General features: G+C 44.5%; 1 protein-coding gene across 1 annotated transcript in view; it reads right to left on the reverse strand.

The window, feature by feature from the left end:
- Window positions 1-19,518, reverse strand: part of clnk (cytokine dependent hematopoietic cell linker) — a 111,547-nt gene that overhangs the window by 28,399 nt on the left and 63,630 nt on the right. The window contains exons 6-10 of the mRNA XM_078216953.1: window positions 12,487-12,623; window positions 10,788-10,830; window positions 9,988-10,050; window positions 8,672-8,697; window positions 2,357-2,379 (exon numbers count right to left, since the gene is read on the reverse strand). Coding sequence (XP_078073079.1) covers window positions 2,357-2,379; window positions 8,672-8,697; window positions 9,988-10,050; window positions 10,788-10,830; window positions 12,487-12,623 — 292 coding nt within the window. The remainder of the gene's footprint in view (window positions 1-2,356; window positions 2,380-8,671; window positions 8,698-9,987; window positions 10,051-10,787; window positions 10,831-12,486; window positions 12,624-19,518) is intronic.

Consider the following 19,518-nt stretch of genomic DNA (forward strand, 5'->3'; position numbering starts at 1 on the left):
TTCCTTGTTCTAAATGACACTTAGGCTGGAATTTGCTAGCAGCTCAGGCCAGTGGGATGCTCTGGTCCCACAGGCAGCGCACTCTGTCCCGCGGGGTTCTTGGTAGCATGGGGTGCCTTCAATGCGAAATCCTGTTGACAGCGGCGGGACCAGAGAGTCCCGTCACCAGCGAATGGCCCGCTGGCTTCCATCGCCAAGAACACACGGCTGGGACGCCGGAGAATCTCACTCTTAGTCATTTTTTGGGAAAATTCCAACCAACATTTCGGAGCTTAGGGAAAATATAGTCTCCACTGTTGGTGCACAAATGGCCAGAAATTGGGGAATGAATAATTCTTGGAGAGTTTTATGTTTGGAGGAGATTACAGAGATAGGGAATAGGATCAAGGCCATAGAGGACACCAGAATGAGAATTTTACATTCAGGGCATTGCAGGAGCAGGAGCCAATGCAGGTCAGTGAGCACAGGAGACGGGTGAATCAGACTTGGCGCAAACTGGCATATGGGCAAGAGAGTTCTGAATGAGCTCATGTTGACAGGAGGGCACAAGGTAGGAAACCAGCTGGGAGAGTATTGGAATGCTTGAGTCTGGAGGTTGCCAAAGCATGACTGAGGATTTCAATAAACCTTTTTGTTCCATCCAGTCTTTTGCATTATACATGGATATCCTTTTCTGTACCGAATTTCTGATTCAATAAGGATGCATATTTTTCCATGAATGTATTCATTGGTCTTTGAATGGCAATCTTACTACTGGCCCAATTTAATGTCAGGCTATTAAACAAATGAATGAGGGATCTTTCCTGCTAACTATACAATTACAGAACATTTTCCTGTTTGCTTTTCATATCTTACTTGGACTTCATTTGTTTTCAAAAACTGGCAATGAGTGTCCATAATAAATATTCAGTAAGATGTTGTTTTTCTGGAGGGCAATATTCTGAGAAACTTTTCCTCATGCACCTTTGTTGAAGTTATAGTTACAACAGCTTTTGTATCGAGTTCAAATTCATATTTAATACCTTCCATCGAGGCGGGATTAGCAATATCATGTTGCCCTTTCCCTATAAGGGAATATACAGGGAAAGGCAATGCTGACACTTAATCTTCAACACAGGCAGCAGTCTGGATGGTGATTTATTTTACCACAGCTCTAACATGGTTGAATGACTCTTTTCACTTGGAGCTGTTTGTTCTTGTTTGTACCTGATATACTTGGCAGCGAACTCCAACCCAACTGTTATTTTGAGAGCTCTAGCAGATGCTAGTCTGTCTTATACCAAGTTTCCTTTTTACGATGCTTCCTTCAAACCACAGACGTATGATTATTTTGTTGTAAAATCCACCGAGGTACATGACACAGGCAGCTTTCTCACGTCTGCTGCAAACTGGGAAACATTTTCACAATCCCTTTGTTTCCTCAATAATGCCCCACAGTAAAGATGGCTTTTGGCTCAGATCCACTCTGATCACGCAAACTAATATGCTTGCTCTTTCCCGTACTCAAGGCAAGTAAGATGACATATTAATGTCGATGTTATAAGTCCGCAGATTGTAAGAAAGAAATTCTTCTTGGACTGATTGCATGTTCACTTGTGCAGAATAAGTCTTTCTGCATTTTCACTCCAGCTCGATCGGTTTTGTATTTGTCAATTTTTATCATGCAGACAGGATTTAGTAGCATGGTAGATCACATCAGGAGCAACAAAAATGTTCAATATTTGACCTTCTGTGAAAGTAAAATACTGAGGATGCTAAAAATCTGAAATAAAAACAGAAAATGCTGAAAATACTTAGCAGGTCAGGTCATATCAGTGGAGAGAAAAATAAAGGTACCATTTTTAGTCCATGACCTCTCATCAGAATCTCCTGTTTCATTCTCCACAGATGCTGCCAGACCTGCTGAGTATTTCCAGAATTTTCTGTTTTTATTTCAGGTTTCCAGTATCCGAAGTATTCATTTTTGTGTAGAAGATGCCCAAAGGGTTAAGGAAGTATGTGCCAGAAGGAAAAACTATGGCCTGGATTTGCTGGCCTTTCCTGCTGGTGGGATCTTCCAGTCCCTCCAAAGGTGAGCCTCCCTCTGCAGTGGATTCCCTGGCAGTGAGATGGGCAAATCACGTAAAATGCTGTAGACATTGGTGGGATTGGAAAATCCCACTGGGTGGACAATGGTGCGCCACCTCCATGGCTGGAGAACAGGCCAGGGGTGGAAGTTGGGGGTGGTGGGGGGGGGGGGGGGGGGGTGGAATAGAATCCCACCCTATATATTTCCCTTCTCATTTAACAATTTAATCTGCATAAATCTCTCTGTACATGGTGGAATTCTGAACAAATGTACCTAACTTGGCGTTACCTGGGCGGAGGTCGTGCTGGTTGCTGTGGGGAATAAAAACAGTTCAGCTATTAGTAAGACAGCTGTTACAATGTAACCAATATAGTATTATCCCATCATAGCTGTTTGACATTAAAGGATGTTCAAATTTTCAAAACAATATAACCGCCTTGAATTATAATTATGCTTACAGCAAACACAGGGGACAAAATGCAGTCCCGCCACAATTTCAGCAGGGCAGTGCTAGAACAGCCAGAAATTAGGTGGGACCAACTGTAGCAGGTCATCAAGCATGTGGGTCTTGCCTGGTGGTCCTGGCTGCGAACATACTTCAGGACCTTAAAGATTTAAGGTTAGCATTTTTATTTACAAAATTCTGCAAGCAACCAAATTGACATCATGTAATTCTTTCTGGGGAGTGACACGCCCCTCACAACTCTCCTCCTCCAGCTGGCCACTATTCTCCTATCATTTCCAGCCTCAAGAAACAAAAGGTACAAATACATCTCTCGTGGCGTGAGCACCTATCTGCTGATAAATCATAGAAATCCTACAGTGCAGAAGGAGGCCATTCGGCCCATCGAGTCTGCACCGACAACAATCCCACCCAGGCCCTACCCCCACATATTTACCCGCTAATCCACGCATCTCAGAACTCTAAGGGGCAATTTTTTTTTTTACCTGGCCAATCAACCTAACCCGCACATCTTTGGACTGTGGGACAAAACCGGAGCACCCGGAGGAAACCCACGCAGACACGAGGAGAATGTGCAAACTCCACACAGACAGTGACCCGAGCCGGGAATCGAACCCAGGACCCTGGAGCTGTGAAGCAGCAGTGCTAACCACTGTGCTACCGTGCCGCCCCAGGATAAAGGGACCACTTTGATCCTACAAATTCTGGCAGGTTCACTGGCAGAGATCTTGGGGGAATGCACCTTAGCATTTTTCTAAGATTCATCTGGCCTCTTCCCCTGGCTTTTCAGTCCCCATTTTTCTCCAAAAACCTCCAGAATATTAAGGAAGCACGAAATGACAAAAGATCATCAGTTCAATTAACATTGCCGCTTCCACAGGATCATTTGTAGTCCACCCCATTGTGAAACTTCATTGTACTCAGTTAATCATCTGAAGAATATCCTCCTAAATAATCCCTGGTCTCCAAAGATAAGCAAACAAAACTATACAAAAGGTTTTCTAATCTCGCAAGCAGCATATTGACTGTAGATTTGCCTATTTCTGCACTCACAGTCAAATTATGTGCCTATATTTACATAATCTGTAGCTCTCACTATTTAAAGAGAGATCAATAAAGAAAAGAACAATCTCCCTTGAGAAAACATCATCAGTCTCAATCTCGCTTCTCAATAAACATCATCCAGCTTCTTTTTAAATCAACTGACTCCCTTCTCCAGCATGTCTATACATCTGCCATTTTATTGAGAAAAACGATATTTCTCTAATCTATAACCTTGCCTGAAACTTTTGAATTTTGCATTCATGCCCTCAAATTCAGTGCTTGTTGTCCAGGATAGTTTGTTAACTTCAACCTTGCTTCCAACCTGTGCCACAAACCTTAAAGATACATAATTAGCGAAGAAGCATAGTGAAACCGAAAGCATGAAGCTTAAGTTTGGATTCTTTCTAGAGTATTGTAAGCAATGAAAGATCGATTGTTTTATCAGTCCCTAAATCCATAGAACCATAGAACCATAGAAAATTACAGCTCAGAAACAGGCCTTTTGGCCCTTCTTGTCTGTGCCAAACCATTTTATGCCTCGTCCCACTGACCTGCACTTGGACCATATCCCTCCACACCCCTCTCATCCATGAACCCGTCCAATTTTTTCTTAATATTCCCTTTAAACTTTTCTCCTTTCACCCTTAACCCATGCCCTCTGGTTTTTTTCTCCCCTAGCCTCAGCGGAAAAAGCCTGCTTGCATTCACTCTATCTATACCCATCAAAATCTTATACACCTCTATCAAATCTCCCCTCACTCTTCTACGCTCCAGGGAATAAAGTCCCAACCTATTCAATCTCTGTCTGTAACTCAGCTTCTCAAGTCCCGGCAACATCCTTGTGAACCTTCTCTGCACTCTTTCAATCTTATTTACATCCTTCCTGTAACTAGGTGACCAAAACTGTACACAATACTCCGATTTATAAAGACCAATGTACCAAAGGCACTCTTTACGACCCTATCCATGGAATGGGAAAACCTCTGCCTCACGGTGGCAGGGACCCGGGCTCGATTCCCGGCTTGGGTCACTATCTGTGCAGAATCGCATATTCTCACCGTGTTTGCGTGGGTCCGGGTGCTCCGGTTTCCTCCCACAGTCCGAAAGACATGCTGGTTGGGTGCATTGGCCATGCTAAATTCTCCCTCAGTGTACCCGAACAGGCGCCGGAGTGTGGCGACTAGGGGATTTTCACAGTAACTTCATTGCAGTGTTAATGTAAGCCTACTTGTGACACTAATAAAATAAGCTTAAAGATTTGGCCAGGAAAAGCGAGACATCTGGAGGTAAAATATTAGAAAAATAAATAGAAGGAACAAAAAGAATGGAAGAACAAAATCATAGCTTGCATTTATAAAATGGAAGTATTTATAAAATTGGAAGCAATCTAAGATCATAGGAAACAAGATATGAAGGAAGTATGCGATTGTTGTTGGAAAAAGAGTTAAACAGCAGACACTTTGGATAGGGAGATGATAGCAATGACAAGCAAGATATAATTGAAAGTTTTTCAATTCAGAAAGATGGGTGCTATAAACCCCTGACCTCGTTCGTGGCTGGGATTCTCCAGTGCTGCTGAAGTAAATGGAGTTTTGGCTGGAATGCCAGATTATCCATTCCTGCTGACATCACACTTGGTTCAGGCGAGATCAGAGAATCCCACCCCTGATATTTTAATGAATTATTATGAATATTTTGCTGGTGCTTATTTGGCATTGCTTTGGTAGAGTCAGGAAAAGCATTTTTAACACAGAAGCAATTACGAAGGAAAGACGATTTGCAGACTGGTTAGTATTTACATAGAATTTACAGCACAGAAATAGGCTATTCAGCGGAACTGGTCTGTGCCAGTCTTTATGGGCCTGATTTTACCAAAACTTGGCACCCGAAATCGTGGTAAAGTTGGGCGTTGGGCCTATACCGCGATCTGCACCCGATTCCGAGCAGATCGCGGCTTTACCGACACCCGATTCGGGTGCGGGTCCGGCCCTCGCCTGAATCGGGCGGCCCAACAATTTAAATGCATTTGCATGCATTTAAATCGACTTAATGAACTGCGCACCCAACTCTACCGCCAAATCCCACTTTACCGTCTTCTGGTCCGATGCGGATCCGCGCTCTAATCAACCTACCGAATAAAAATCCGAAGTCGCCGCTGCAGCCTCCGAAGAGCGGGGTCAGAGACTGCAACGGCTCTCTGACCCAGGTCATCCTCTGCGGGGGGGTGGGGGGTTGGAGGAGGTGAGGGGGTGGGAGGAGGAGAGGGGGTGTGACGAGGAGAAGGGGTGTGACCGATCATCCCCTGGAGGGGGAGGGGGAAGGGAGGGGGTGTGACCGATCATCCCCTGGAGAGGGGGGGAGGGGAGGGGGTGTGACCGATCATCCCCTGGGGGGTGGGGGGGGAGGTGGGAGGAGAGGGGGTATGACGTATCATCCTCTGGGGGGGCCGCTGCCACTCTGTGGCCGATCAATGGGGAGGGAGGGGGCAGTGGGTTCCGCTGCCACTCTGCGGCCGATCCCTCCTCCCCACCGGAGGAACGAATCCCTCCTCTCCGGAGTGGCCGCATACTTCAAACACCACGACTGTAATTATTCACCTCAGTGGAACCCCCTGCCCCCTCCCTCCCCACCGATCGGCCACAGAGTAACAGCGGAACACCCCCCCCCCCAAAGGATGAAACGTCACGCCCCCTCTCCTCCCACCCACCCCCCAGGGGATGATCAGTCACACCCCTTCCCTCTCCTCCCACCCCACCACCCCCCCTCCCCCCCAGGTGACCTGGGTCAGAGAGACGCTCTCTCTGCTTTTTTCTTTCGCGCCCGGGCGCGCTGCTTCAGATTTTTTTCGAACTGCGCATGCGCAGTTCAGAGCTCCGATCGGTCTGGCAGCGCTAAGCCCCGCACACAGCGCGAATCGGACTGGAGCCGACAAAACGCATATGGACGCGCTGGAAAGAGGATTCCGGGCTCAGATCCGTATTACGCCCGGGTCCCGCCCTCAGGCTCCGATTGGTAAAATCGGGCCCGAGATCTTGGGCATTATAAATTGACGCTTACAGTACAAAAGCAAGGCAGTTATGATAAACGAACATAAAATACTGGGTTGGCCTCAACTGGAATATTGCATGAAATTCTGGACATCACACTTCAAAAAAAAATGTGGAGACTGCAGAGAGGGTGCAGAAAAGATTTGTGAGAATGGTTTCAAGGATAAGGGATTTCAATTATTGGATAGATTGGAGAAGTTGGGGTTACTCTCCTGAGAGACAAGAAGTTTGATGGAAGTGTAGATAGCGGGAAACTGTTTACATTGACAGAAGGATGGAGAACCCAAGGACATCAAGTTAAAGTGATTGGCAAAAGAATTAAAAGTGACTCGAGGAAAAACTTTTTCAATTCAGCGAGTGGTTAGGATCGGGATTGCATTGCTTGAGTGTGTGGTGGAGGCAGATTTAATTAAGACTTTCTAAAGAGAATTGGACAAGCACCTGAAAGGAAAATAAATGATTACGTGGGAAGAGCAGAGGATTGGGACTAGCTTAATTGTTCATAGGGAGCCAGCACAGAGTCAATGGGCTAACTGGCCTCATTCTGTGCTGAAACCATTCCATAATTCTATGAACTGCAGTTATGCTATTTGCCTCAACCACATCATTTGGTAGCAAGATCCATCATTCTATTCAGCATTGAATTCAAAAACTTTAGACTGTGATCTTTCTCTTCCATCTTAACCATTTTGTTATATATCCCGAACATTTTTTTTTGTCTCCATGCAAAAACCCTCTCTCTTTCCCCCCCCCTACTGGGCCATCTGTCACTTGTTCTTAAGTTTTTCTACATCCTATTTGCAATCTCTGTCACTTGTTCCTAAGTTCTGCTACATCTTTTTTGCAATCTCTCCTAGCTGCCACTAATCACTGACCATCTAATCTGTTTCACCTGTTCCACCCCCACTTATACAGTATATGATCCAACACATTTTTCCCTCTCTTCAGCTCCGAAGAAATCATACGGACTTGAAATGTTAATTCTGTTTTCTGCCCAAACAGTTCCTTCCAGACCTGCTGAGTTTTCCCAGCATTTCCAGCACGATGGCACGGTGGCACAGTGGTTAGCACTGCTGCCTCATAGTGCCAGGGACCCGGGTTCAATTCCGGCCTTGGGTGATTGTGTGGAGTTTGCACATTCTCCCTGCGTCTGCGTGGGTTTCCTCCAGGTGCTCCGGTTTCCTCTCACAGTCCAAATATGTGTGGGTTAGGTGGATTGGCCTTGATAAATTGCCCCTTAATGTCAGAGGGATTAGAAGGGTGAATATGTGGGATTACAGGGATAGGACAGGACCTGGGTGGGATTGTTGTCAGTGCAGGCTCGATGGGACAAATGGCCTCCTTCTGCACTGTAGATTTTATGATTCTCTATTCTTGTTCCACATTCTACCCCCTCTCCGGGTGAAGAAGTTCCTTCTGAATTTGTTATTGGATTAATAAGTGACTGTCTTATATTTATGACCTCTAGTTTTGGATACCCCTATAAGTGGAAACATCTTCTCTACGCTCCTCTATTAAACCCCTACTAAATCTTAAAAACATCTAGTAATTCATTATTACCACTATTAGCATCACAGTAAACCATGATTAGTTCAATCTGGAAATTAAGAAACCAATGAGAAGACAGGTTACAGTAAAATAGCAGCCAGTTAACATTCAGGTTGCACGTGGCAGCTAAAATGATTGGCAGTGACATTTGATCTTGGGATCTGTACCATAAAGGAATGATGATCCAACTGGCCTGTTTTATGTTCCAAGCTTTGGCTACATTTTTTTTAGAAGCTCGAAAGATCAGCAGGACAACTAACTATTGAAGACAGCCAAAAGGAAAGTTAAAAGGACTGTGCCTGAGCTAGAGACAGAGATCCTCACCATCAATCGCTGAAACTGGGAAAGTCATCCATAAAAGATGGCAAATTGTAGACAGCAATTTGTCAACATGGACAAAGTTGAAAAAATACTCCAAATATACAAGTAAAAAATACAAGATAATATAAATGACATAAACAAAGCATATAGTTCCATGGATTTATGTAACAGTATTCTTACTTTGTAATCAAGGATTGGACTTCTTTCTGATAAATTAAATGCAATCATTAGTATCAAGTACAATCAGATTGTTGACTTTATTAGCATATCAGCTGAAAAATGAATGATTTGAATATCAATGAATAAATAGCTCGTTTGTAGAGGTTAACATTACTACTCCTTGATAATTCATATGTTGAGCATTAATATTTTTATTCAAAATCTTTGATAATGACCTTCAAAGAGAACTGCCAATTTGACAACTCCATGGAGTGGAGATCGTGCTGCAAGAAGGTTAATGACTCCGCTAGGGGACTGGTGAAAGGTCATCGATCTGGAATGTTGACTTTTCTTTTAACACGCCCCTCCACTACTGCCCCAAAAACTTCATTTAGGTGAGCATAACATTAAGAACAGCCAGGCTTCCATGTCCCCAGATGTACTAGCCCTCCACCCACGATTGGAATCGTGCCCATCATTCCTACACTTCTGTAAGAGACACGAATGTTAAACTTTGTTTTGCGCTCCCCAGATGCTGGCTGACCTGCTGAGATTTTACAGCATTTTCAGTCATTATAGTTCTTTCCTCTGCTTTTTCAAAATTAAACATTTTCCCTTGTCCTCTGCATTCTTCTGTAAACATGTTTGTCTGGCAGTTATTTTTCAGTCTTTCTACATCTCACAGGTTCTGACTGACCTGTGGCAAGTTGCTGACTTTTCCCATGTCTTGGCTTTATATTTTCAGTAATTGCAGTGTATCTGCTTTTTATAGATGGTGAAAGCTGTACAGACCTGTCAATCACCTCTCAAACAGACGCGGCTCACCATTTATACTACGACTACACTGTCAGCTTGAAGTGCCTTCACTCCACGCTGATGTTACAATTATAAGGAGCAATTTTCAGAATCTATCTGGGGAGAATTTGCAGGATGGTCCAGGAATGTCCCAGGCTTGCCCCCACAGTCCTGTGCCAAGGAATGGCATGGCAAGTCTGTGGAGGGGACATGCTTGGGGAGAGTATTCACCTATTTATCTCCAAATCTAGAATTTGGGCTGGCTTATACACCGGGTGGTATTCTTCAATGCTATCATTAAAAACACTATGTTTGCTATGCAGTTGGTGGCACAGAGTATTGCTTGCCCCCAGAGGATTGACATAAGTCTGCATTGTGCCACTAGAAGTTTTATCCTCATAGTGTTTCTTTTTAACAAAACAATACTGTCATGATGAAAGCTTAAGTTCTTCTAAAAGCACAGCGGAAACTACAATCTATATAGTTTCTTTTCTTTGAAATGTGATATTTGATACTCTAATGGTAACAAATCAATCAAATACCTGAAGCTTGGACAGGGACTTGTACAGTCGTGAATGGTTTGACAGTTCTGTCAACAGCTGGGCCTGAGGAAAAACAAGAACATCTGGATAAAGGGAATGGCTCTGTCACATTCTTTTGTATTTGTCCTTCATTACTTATAGTACAGTTATGGAATGTTAAGATATTTTTCAGCATGCTGGTCATGAGCCTATTCTTTTGGGAGTGATGCACAGAAGTAACATTTTCTGTTTGCGGTCAAAACCTGACAAAATAAGCCAAGTTGCATTCAATTGCATCACTACCACTAAAATGGCAGAATCTGAATAGTCAGAGCTAATGCTCAATTAATGGCCTTTCAAAATAGCTAATTTCATTGCTAATTTTAGTAAAATAAAAAACAAATTATTTTAGTCACTGTTTCATAGAGTGTCATTCATGTAGACTTTACAAAGTATAATGTTTGTCATGAGAAGATAATACGTTCACTTTGTAACAAATACATTTCTCAACTATATCTTACAGAGGAATGGGAAAGGTCTGGTAGGGGCTGTCCATGTGGCTGCATAATTTTTCACAGGTCACATCAAACCGTTGCAATTAATTCCTGAAACCTTTCAACTTGGTAAACAATAAAACGCTATTCTGAAGAAAACTGTTAGATTGTTAAATATAGACAGGAGAGTGAGAAATGGGCTATAAAAATGGAAGTTGATGATCCAGGGCCAAGGGTGAGTAGAGATCACCGAGTCATATTTCCTGTTTGCTGAAGGTGAGAGGTAAAATGCTTCACTGATTTGGAAAAGGGCTTCTGCGGTGGTACCTTGAGCTGCCTGACTGTCAGAACTTTTCTTCCCTCTTTGCATCTAAAAAAACAAAACATAAGCTCGAATAATGAGAGCAAATCAAAACATCAGAGAGATAAAGTAAATCTAGCAGTAGCAAGTTAACAAATAATGGTTTCAAAATATGTACTTAAATAAAAATTAAATTTGAGTTCATCCTCATTATATCAAACCCCATCATTTTACTGTTGACCTGCTGAACATTTCCAACATTTTCTGTTTTGAACCCCATCTTTCGATGAGACACTTTGCAGCTTTCCGGACTCAACATTGAGTGCAACAATTTCAGATTGTAACCTTGTTTAATTTTCTTTTTCCTTACTGGTTTTGGTTTTACTCTCTTGTTTTTCTCTTTTTTGGCTTCTGGATGGCAGTTGGCTATCATTCTGCTCGACAACATTCTGTTTGATTGGCACCCCACCCACATCTTCAACATTCATTCCCTCCACCATTGATGCACAGTGGCAGCAGTGTGTAGAGTCTCCAGATTCACTGCAGCATCTCAACAAGGCTTCGTTGACATTACTTTCCAAACCTGCAACCTCGACCACCCAGAAGGACAAAGACAGCAGATATATGGAAACTCCAACACCTTCAAGTTCCCTTCTAAACCCAACATCATCCTGACTTGGAATTATATCACTGTTCCTTCACTGCCACTGGGTCAAAATCCTGGAAATTCCTTGTTAACAGCAATGTGGATGTACCTACACCATGTGAATGGCAGGAGCTCACTACCATCTTCTCAAGGGCAATTAGGGATGGGCAATAAATGCTGGTTTAGCCAGCGAAGCCCAAATCATGTGAAAGAATAAAGAAAATATTCACACCTCCTCTAGTCATATATTTTGTTTCTTCTCTTGCTCCATTTAGGCTTCCTTTGACCCTACACAGCCAACTCTTTTGTTACTTAATATTTCCTTCCTTGCACTCAATCTTAGACCTCCTTTTGTGTTCTTTTCCCAGCCAACCACAATGTTTCCCAAATCTGATAAAAGGCGATCAAGATTAAATATTGAGATGTATTTATCATTGGCATCAGGACATCCATGTCAGTACCATATGGGGGTTCTGAGCTCACACCTGTCCTCCAGGTACCCTCTTCCTCCCAGTGCAACTTTCCAGGATGTGGCCTCCTAATCTGCCGCCGCCATGTTTGCTGCCCTATTAAAGATGGCCGGTGTGCCTCATAGGTAGGTGGCTTATTTCCAGCATTTTCTGTTATAATTTTTATCATCTCCTGTTAAAACCATCTGTCCCAGAAGAAGAGTAAAATTCCACTGAAGACGCCGGTTCAAATGACAACAGCGTAAGTTGCTAAATTAAAAAGATTAAAAGGCTGCTTGCTGTTTTCTTTGAATTTGTCATTAGTATCATCTTTGGATTTTAAGCATTACTGGCGAGGTATTTATGTATGACATGTACTATCTTGAAGAGTCCATTATGAATTATATATTCAAGAGCAAAATCTTGAGAATGCTGTCCGAATTAAAAAAAGAAAATGCTAGAAATACTCAGCAGGTCTGACAGCATCTGTGGAGAGAGAAACAGACGTAACTATTGAAGTGAAACATTAAACTCAGCTTTTCTCTTTTTATTTCTGAATTTCACACAATTTTGGTCCAATTGCAGAAGATATAACCCTACAGTTGAGCGATAATTACAGGAGTTGCTTACATTGCTGCTCTTGCACTGTGTGTTGGGCTGTGTATTCAGCAAAGACAGCTGTCTGAAGGCTACTTGGGGTCTCTGATATGGGGGTAGACCACCCTTCGATAAATGTGGGGGTGGCATCATCGGTAAACACCGCTTATCTGTAAAAAGAAGGAAAAAGAAATATTTTTGACTAACGTTTCTGTTAAAAACCTGTGAAAGAATATGTGAAGGGAGGAAGTGGTGGTTGCCCGGGTTTTGTCCCTCAAGGCTGTGTTACTTCAATTTTCATTTCCATGCATGTGTTATACCATGTTTGTGTTCTCAAATAAAGGATGATTTTTGCAAAAAAAAATTAATGAGTCTTAGAATAAATGTGCCGCTGTTAGAATCGGAAAAAGTGTTTTGGGGTATGAATAATATTGATACGGGGGGTGGGCGGGTGGGGGGGGGGGGGGGGGGGGAGGAGGGGGAGGTGGGGGGGAAGCAATGAGCCAGACTATACAATCTTTGGCTGTGATATTTACTTGGAAGCTGAAGGAGTGGGGAAAGGAGTATGGGCTCTGGTAATGTGTAGGAAGCACAGAAGTAAGTTCAGCGCGCCCAACAATAGCGTTTTAATGCAGCCACCTTGTTACCATTTTACTCCTGCACATGATGACTGTTGTGCAGCAGTCGGTGTGATGAAGGTTCACATGATACAAACATTTCAACTCCAGTATGTAAAGGGCCAATCCAAAAATGGAGTTTTGTGTTGCAACCAGGAGAAACCAGGGCGTGACAATGGATTCAGGACTCTTAGAGACTGCACCTCATTTCAATAATGTCACCATGGATGTACATGGTGAGCCCAGCTTCAGAGCGCTCGGGCGCCATTTCGCAATGGCGCCTCGGTCTCACAGTGCATTTGGAGGCCCCCCCTCCCTCCCCCCATGGACATCAGGACATCCCCCTCATCAGCGGCATATTCCCCCACCTCCTCCGCAACATGGGTGGCCGGCATTGGGGCCCTCCCGATAGGCCCCGATGCCTGATCCCCTATATAATCCCCCATCATGACCACTTTCTAGATTCATCTCTGTATGACACCCCCATCAGACACGCCCCCCCCCCACCCCGCCTCCACATAGGGTGTCACAGTCCCCACTCAGGCCTCACCCCTTTGGCATTCCCTCTGGCACATTGGTGGTGCCCCATTGAGACCACCAGGGTGTCTGGCTGGTGGCCACTGCCAGAGTTTCTGGTGGGGACTGTCAGTGTGCCAGTTGGGCATCACAAGGTGGGTACTGCCTGATGGGCACTGCCTGACCATGCCCCTGACATGCTGGGGGCTTCAATGGCCCCCGAGTCTCCCGGCATGACCATTACACCAGGTTTCCCTAATGGAGACCAGTAGTGATTCTTGCCATCCTCGGGCCATGCCTGAAGGCCGGAGCATCCCGTGTGCTGGGATGCGAATGGGCTATGCATAGTTAAATGCCACTTTAAATATGCCAATTGGACTAGCGCCCTTTCTGGGCATGATCTGGTACACGCTATTAGAAAGGGGCCAGGAGAATCGCAGACTGTCCAGTGACGGGCGCAAAACCAATTTTTATAACCGCATGCTATTCTCCAGGATCGGCGCGAGTTGCTCCAGGCACGGCAGGTCAGACAATTCCCCCCAAGCCAAGTATTGGGAGACTGGTGAGTTTTGCACCAGTTCTGAAGGGGCGGGGCCTGATAAGCCCTGTAAGCATCTATTTGTGGAGAGCAGTAGTGATTCTCGCCAGGTTCCTGTTGTGCCCGAGGATTGGAAAACCCCGGGAGCAGGGAATATCCAGCCTCGAGCGGACTCAGCACATTTATATGCTCATTTCAAGATGCTGATCTGGTTCCACCCTCAGGAGTGGTGTGTGGAAAGACACCGACTAGGTTTCACGCTGACGCAGAACACGCAAAACCCCTCACCCGCCATTCTCCGGCCCTGCTCTGCTCTAATGCATTCTACGCCAGATGCGGTGCAGCTAGAAATTCACAGCCGTTAACTCTGTTTCTCTCTTCACATTTGCTGCCAAATCTGCTGAGTTTTTCCAGCATTTTCTGTTTTTATTTCAGGGGGAGGTACTCTTCCCTGCAAAACCCAGTGAAATGGCACACAGCGTATGTGTGGTCAGCACAGGATGAGTATCATAAAATGCTCTCATTATTCTTGTTCTCTACACTTCCTCACATCCCCCCCCTCTATCCATCCACCATTGACACTCTGATCCTTGTGCATTGTGAAGCCTCTTCCTGTTGGTCGCCCTCACCAAACACATTGGATCCGTCCAGCGAACACCTGTCATTGAAGTCACTCAGAGGTCTATTCCTAGCTTCCTGATGTGGGGGAAGGAAGCGCAAACCGCAAAGAGAACCGGACCCCATCATTTACAGATTTCCCAGTAATTACTGCTCCACACAGGAGCAGTGGTCAGGAGAGATCACAGATGATGAGCTGGTTCATTCTGAGGTGGGGAGTCCATGCACCAATACACATTCTCGCTCTTCAATGAGATCAAAAACACAGACAGCTGGGTTTTTAAACTGTTGACTCACATTTCGCATGTGAGCAAAAGCAAGTGGTGGTAGCAGGGAGAGCAGTGGAGTATTCACATCAGAACATGCACCTCTGCTCAGCAGGATACAGATAACGTATCCCTGGGGGAGTGGGGAGGGGTACACCCACAGAGCTGTTAGGAAGGGAGTTTCAGGGTTCTGACCCAGCAACACTGAAGGAACGGCAATATATTTCCAAGTCAGGATGGTGAGAAGTCTGGATGGGAACCTCCAAGTGGTGGTGTTCACAGGTATATGCCACTCTGATCCTTCTGGATGATAAGGGTTTGGAAGGTGCTGCCTAAGGAGCCTTGGTGAGTTCCTCCAGTGCATCTTGTAGCTGGTACACACTGCTGCCACTGTTCGTCAGTGTGGAGGGATTGAATGTTTGTGGATGGGCTAGCAATCAAATGAGCTGCTTTGTCCTGGTTGATGTCGAGCTTCTTGAATGTTATGGGAATTGCACTCATCTAGGCAAGTGGAGAATATTCCATCATATTTCTGGCTTGTGCCTTGTAGATGGTTGACAGGCTTTGGAGAGTCAGGAGGTGAGTTACTCACCACAGGATTCCTAGATCCGAGTTGCTCTGATAGCCACAGTATTTATATGGCTAGTGCAGATTAGTTTCTGGTCAATAGTAACCTGCAGAATGTTAATGAATAGGAAGACATGAATTGACAGGAAGCTCTGGGGGGTGTGGGTTGTCGGGGAGATGTGCAGTTGATGGTTGTTTACAGGTTGTGTCAGTGGCATTGGAGGTTAGGGAAAGTGATCATTGCATGTGGTTTTTACACGGGTCTCGGGCAGCAAGTGAGCAGCTGCTGCTACATCTCTCTCCCATCACCTTTTTTCATTCATTTATGGGATGTGGGCATCTCTGGCTGGACAAACATTTATTGTCCATCTCCAATTGCTCTTGAACTGAGTGGCTTGCTAGGCCATTTCAGAGGACATTTAAGAGTCAACCACATTGCTGTGGCTCTGGAGTCACATGTAGGCCAGACCAGGTAAGGACAGCAGATTTCCTTCCCTAAAAGACATTAGTGAACCAGATGGGGATGTTTTTTATGATGATCAACAATGGTTTCATGGTCATCATTAAGTTTTTGATTCCAGATTTTTAATTGAATTCAAATTCCACCATCTGCTGAGCATTACCCTGGGTCTCTGGATTACCAGTCCAGTGACAATACCACTACGCCACCCCTTCCTTGCTCTTCCGCTTCTTCCTCACCCTCTTCAGAATTACCTGCAGATGATCAACGCTCTTTGCCTTGTTCCTTCTGCAGGCTCATTCCTCTCTGGTACCCAATGTTGTGCAGAATGCAGCAAACAACTACCATTCTTGAGATTGTGGCTGCTGCGTACTGAAGGACGCCTCCAGATCTGTCCAGGTACCTCCAATAATCAGCATGCTGGAGGCTTGTCTGATCACATATTTGATGATTGTATGGAATTCACTGTAGCACTGTTGGACTTTATTGGTTGGGCTTCTTGGCATAAGCCAAGTTTGGAGTGAATATCCCACGTTTCCAGGAAGCCACCCCTTAATTCAGCTTGCTGCTCCAAGGTGGCATGTGAGCTTCGAATGGGACGAAAGCATTGTGGCAGCGACCCTGGGAACGTTATGCACAACTGTAAAGACCTGTTTTTGCGATTGCCCACGCTGCTTGTTTATGGAGTGTAAGCCTTTGCAATTGATAAACATTCCAGGGGTGATTTATCGGTGCCCTAATTGCTATGTGTGTGCTGTTGATAATGCCCTGAACCTGGAGGAAGCCAGCCAGTGATAAAAAATCAAGTGCCTGCACACATTCTGACTGGTGTCAACACAGGAAAAGATCACATAATTGCTGGCCCTGTCAAACAACCCAGCAGTCACCTGATTTATGCATTTTATGTCACTGACTGAGAGACGTGGACAATGTCTCTGGCAGAGTCAAGGAAGGAACAAGAGGCAAAAAGGTTAAGAATGACGGTGACCATGACAACCACTGGTATAGCAGTCACTCGGTCCAACAGGGAACAAGTCTTCTTCTAGGAGATTGCAGACATATGTCACCACCCCATACTCTGAATCTCTGGAAGCACTGTTCTTCTAACATATCAAGGGAGCTCAGCCTTTGCCTGTACACAGTGTGTCAGGGGTCATGCCTCCTTAGAGCTACAGCCCTCTGATACTCCCTTCTCGACTGTCCAGTTACAGATCTCTCATGTGATGGCTGCTGTTGCTGCTGCCACAGATAGTATTTGTGATATTTTTCCTTGTTCAAGGCTCAATCTAAGGCAACCAAGTTCCACCCAACGTGATGCGAGTCAAAAAATTCTCAAAGTATAGAAAATAAATTCTGAACAAAAGCACTGTTACAAACTCTTCCTCACTCGTAGATAAGAAAGCAGCTATGCATACTGAGTATTGATGGCAGTCTTCCTTGAGTTTCAATCAGCCCCCACAATTGCAGTTGTGTCCTGGCCCTGCTTTTTATTGCTACTTTCAGACAGCTCCAGAAACATTTGGACATGCCATTCAATTTAAAACTGTGCTGAACTATCACGCAAGCTGAGCTATTAGGTTTTGTTAATAGGCAACCTGTCTACCCTGAAGGGATTATTTTGAACTAGCCAAACTAATTGTTGGCTTGAAGCCCAGATTCACAGGGCACTGCATTTTTGTGAGATTTAATTCCACCATTTGCATCCAAACATATGAGCCCCCCCCCCAGGTTAAAATTGCCCCCTCACCCCCTTGTTCTACACTCACACAAACAGACATCACATAGAACAATGTCTATATTTGGTCACCAGAGGGCAACAGTGTCTAATTTTCAGATAATGAATGACCATTTTGAAAATTATATCTGAGGAGTTGCCGAATAATGACATAAATGCATCTCGCCCAGAATTAACGACACTGTATATTTTCACCTAATGTTCCATCTGTTTTCATCATGTTTTCTTCCTTTGTTTCTCATAGAAATCATAGAAACCCTACAGTGCAGAAGGAGGCCATTCGGCCCATCGAGTCTGCACCGACCACAATCCCACCCAGGCCCTACCCCCACATATTTACCCGCTAATCCCTCTAACCTACGCTGGCCCTACCCCCATATCCCTACATATTTTAGCCCGCTAATCCCTCTAATCTACGCATCCCAGGACTCTAAGGGGCAATTTTTAACCTGGCCAATCAACCTAACCCGCACATCTTTGGACTGTGGGAGGAAACCAGAGCACCCGGAGGAAACCCACGCAGACACGAGGAGAATGTGCAAACTCCACACAGACAGTGATCCGAGCCGGGAATCGAACGCAGGTCCCTGGAGCTGTGAAACAGCAGTGCTAACCACTGTGCTACCGTGCCGCCCGTCTCGAAGGCATTGATTCATATTTTTCCAGAAACTAACTGCTTTTCACTACTTCACCTACAAATCTATTCTTTGTAAGTGATATGAATTTTTATTTTATTGAAGTGATCTGAGTCAGGGATTTTTAGGAGTCTATACTCCACTGGCAAGCTTCATAGCCAGACTTTCAAAAACATTAAAAAATGATGGACAGGAAAAGTGCTCTTCCATCCGTCCAGCAACACTGTCCGTTGTCACCAAATTATACCTTGGCCTGTCTCCCTACAACTCAGGTATTTTCTCCTCCTTTCAGCATCTCATCTTGTTCCAACCCCTTTCCATTAATTTAAAATCTTGGTTCTCTGCCTCTCCCTGTTGTAATATGCCTTTAAGGGATAGCAGCATGACATCACTAGAAGGGAAGTGTGTCATGTGATTCAGTGTCAGTTTCACTTTTGCCTCTGAGTAGAACACAAGACACAGCTCTGCCCTGATATCTTCAAGCTTTCTATCTATGCATGTTTGTTCTCGTGTCTCTAGTCTAAATAAACGAACCCACAATGAGTTTAGCCAATCCCTTATGAGAGATTGGTGTCTTTATATTGTTATAAAAACATGACACCACCCAAGTAGCATAAAAGCTTTTTCACTAAGATATCTTCGCTGCTTTCCTCTCTCAGCCTATGCACCAAGTGGCTTCTTATCCTCAGTGATTTCAACCTCCATTTCAATTCATCACATTCTCTCCCCTCGGAGGTCACTTTCCTCTTATCTTCCCTAAATCTCTTCCACAAAACACATTCACGGCCATTCCCTCAACCTTGCCATCTCACGTCTTGCTAGTCCCAACATATCAACAATCATCAATAATTTCTCAGATAATTTCTTTGCATTGCTCTCCACCCATATCCCAACACTTCTTCCTTCTGTATCTGCCACTGGGGAAAAAAATCCCCAATTCACTTACAACTATGTTTTCAAAATCTCAATGGTCTAACTTTCCTCCATTCACCATGATACTGATTTGCCTAATCACACCCTCACCTCCACATTTGATGCTCTTGTCTTCAACAAAAACATTAATCTCTCTTGCCCCAATTCATCATTCATTTCTGTTCCCTTAAGTACAAGGAA

The sequence above is a fragment of the Mustelus asterias genome, chromosome 1 (assembly GCF_964213995.1).
Source record: "Mustelus asterias chromosome 1, sMusAst1.hap1.1, whole genome shotgun sequence".
NCBI lineage: Eukaryota > Metazoa > Chordata > Chondrichthyes > Carcharhiniformes > Triakidae > Mustelus > Mustelus asterias.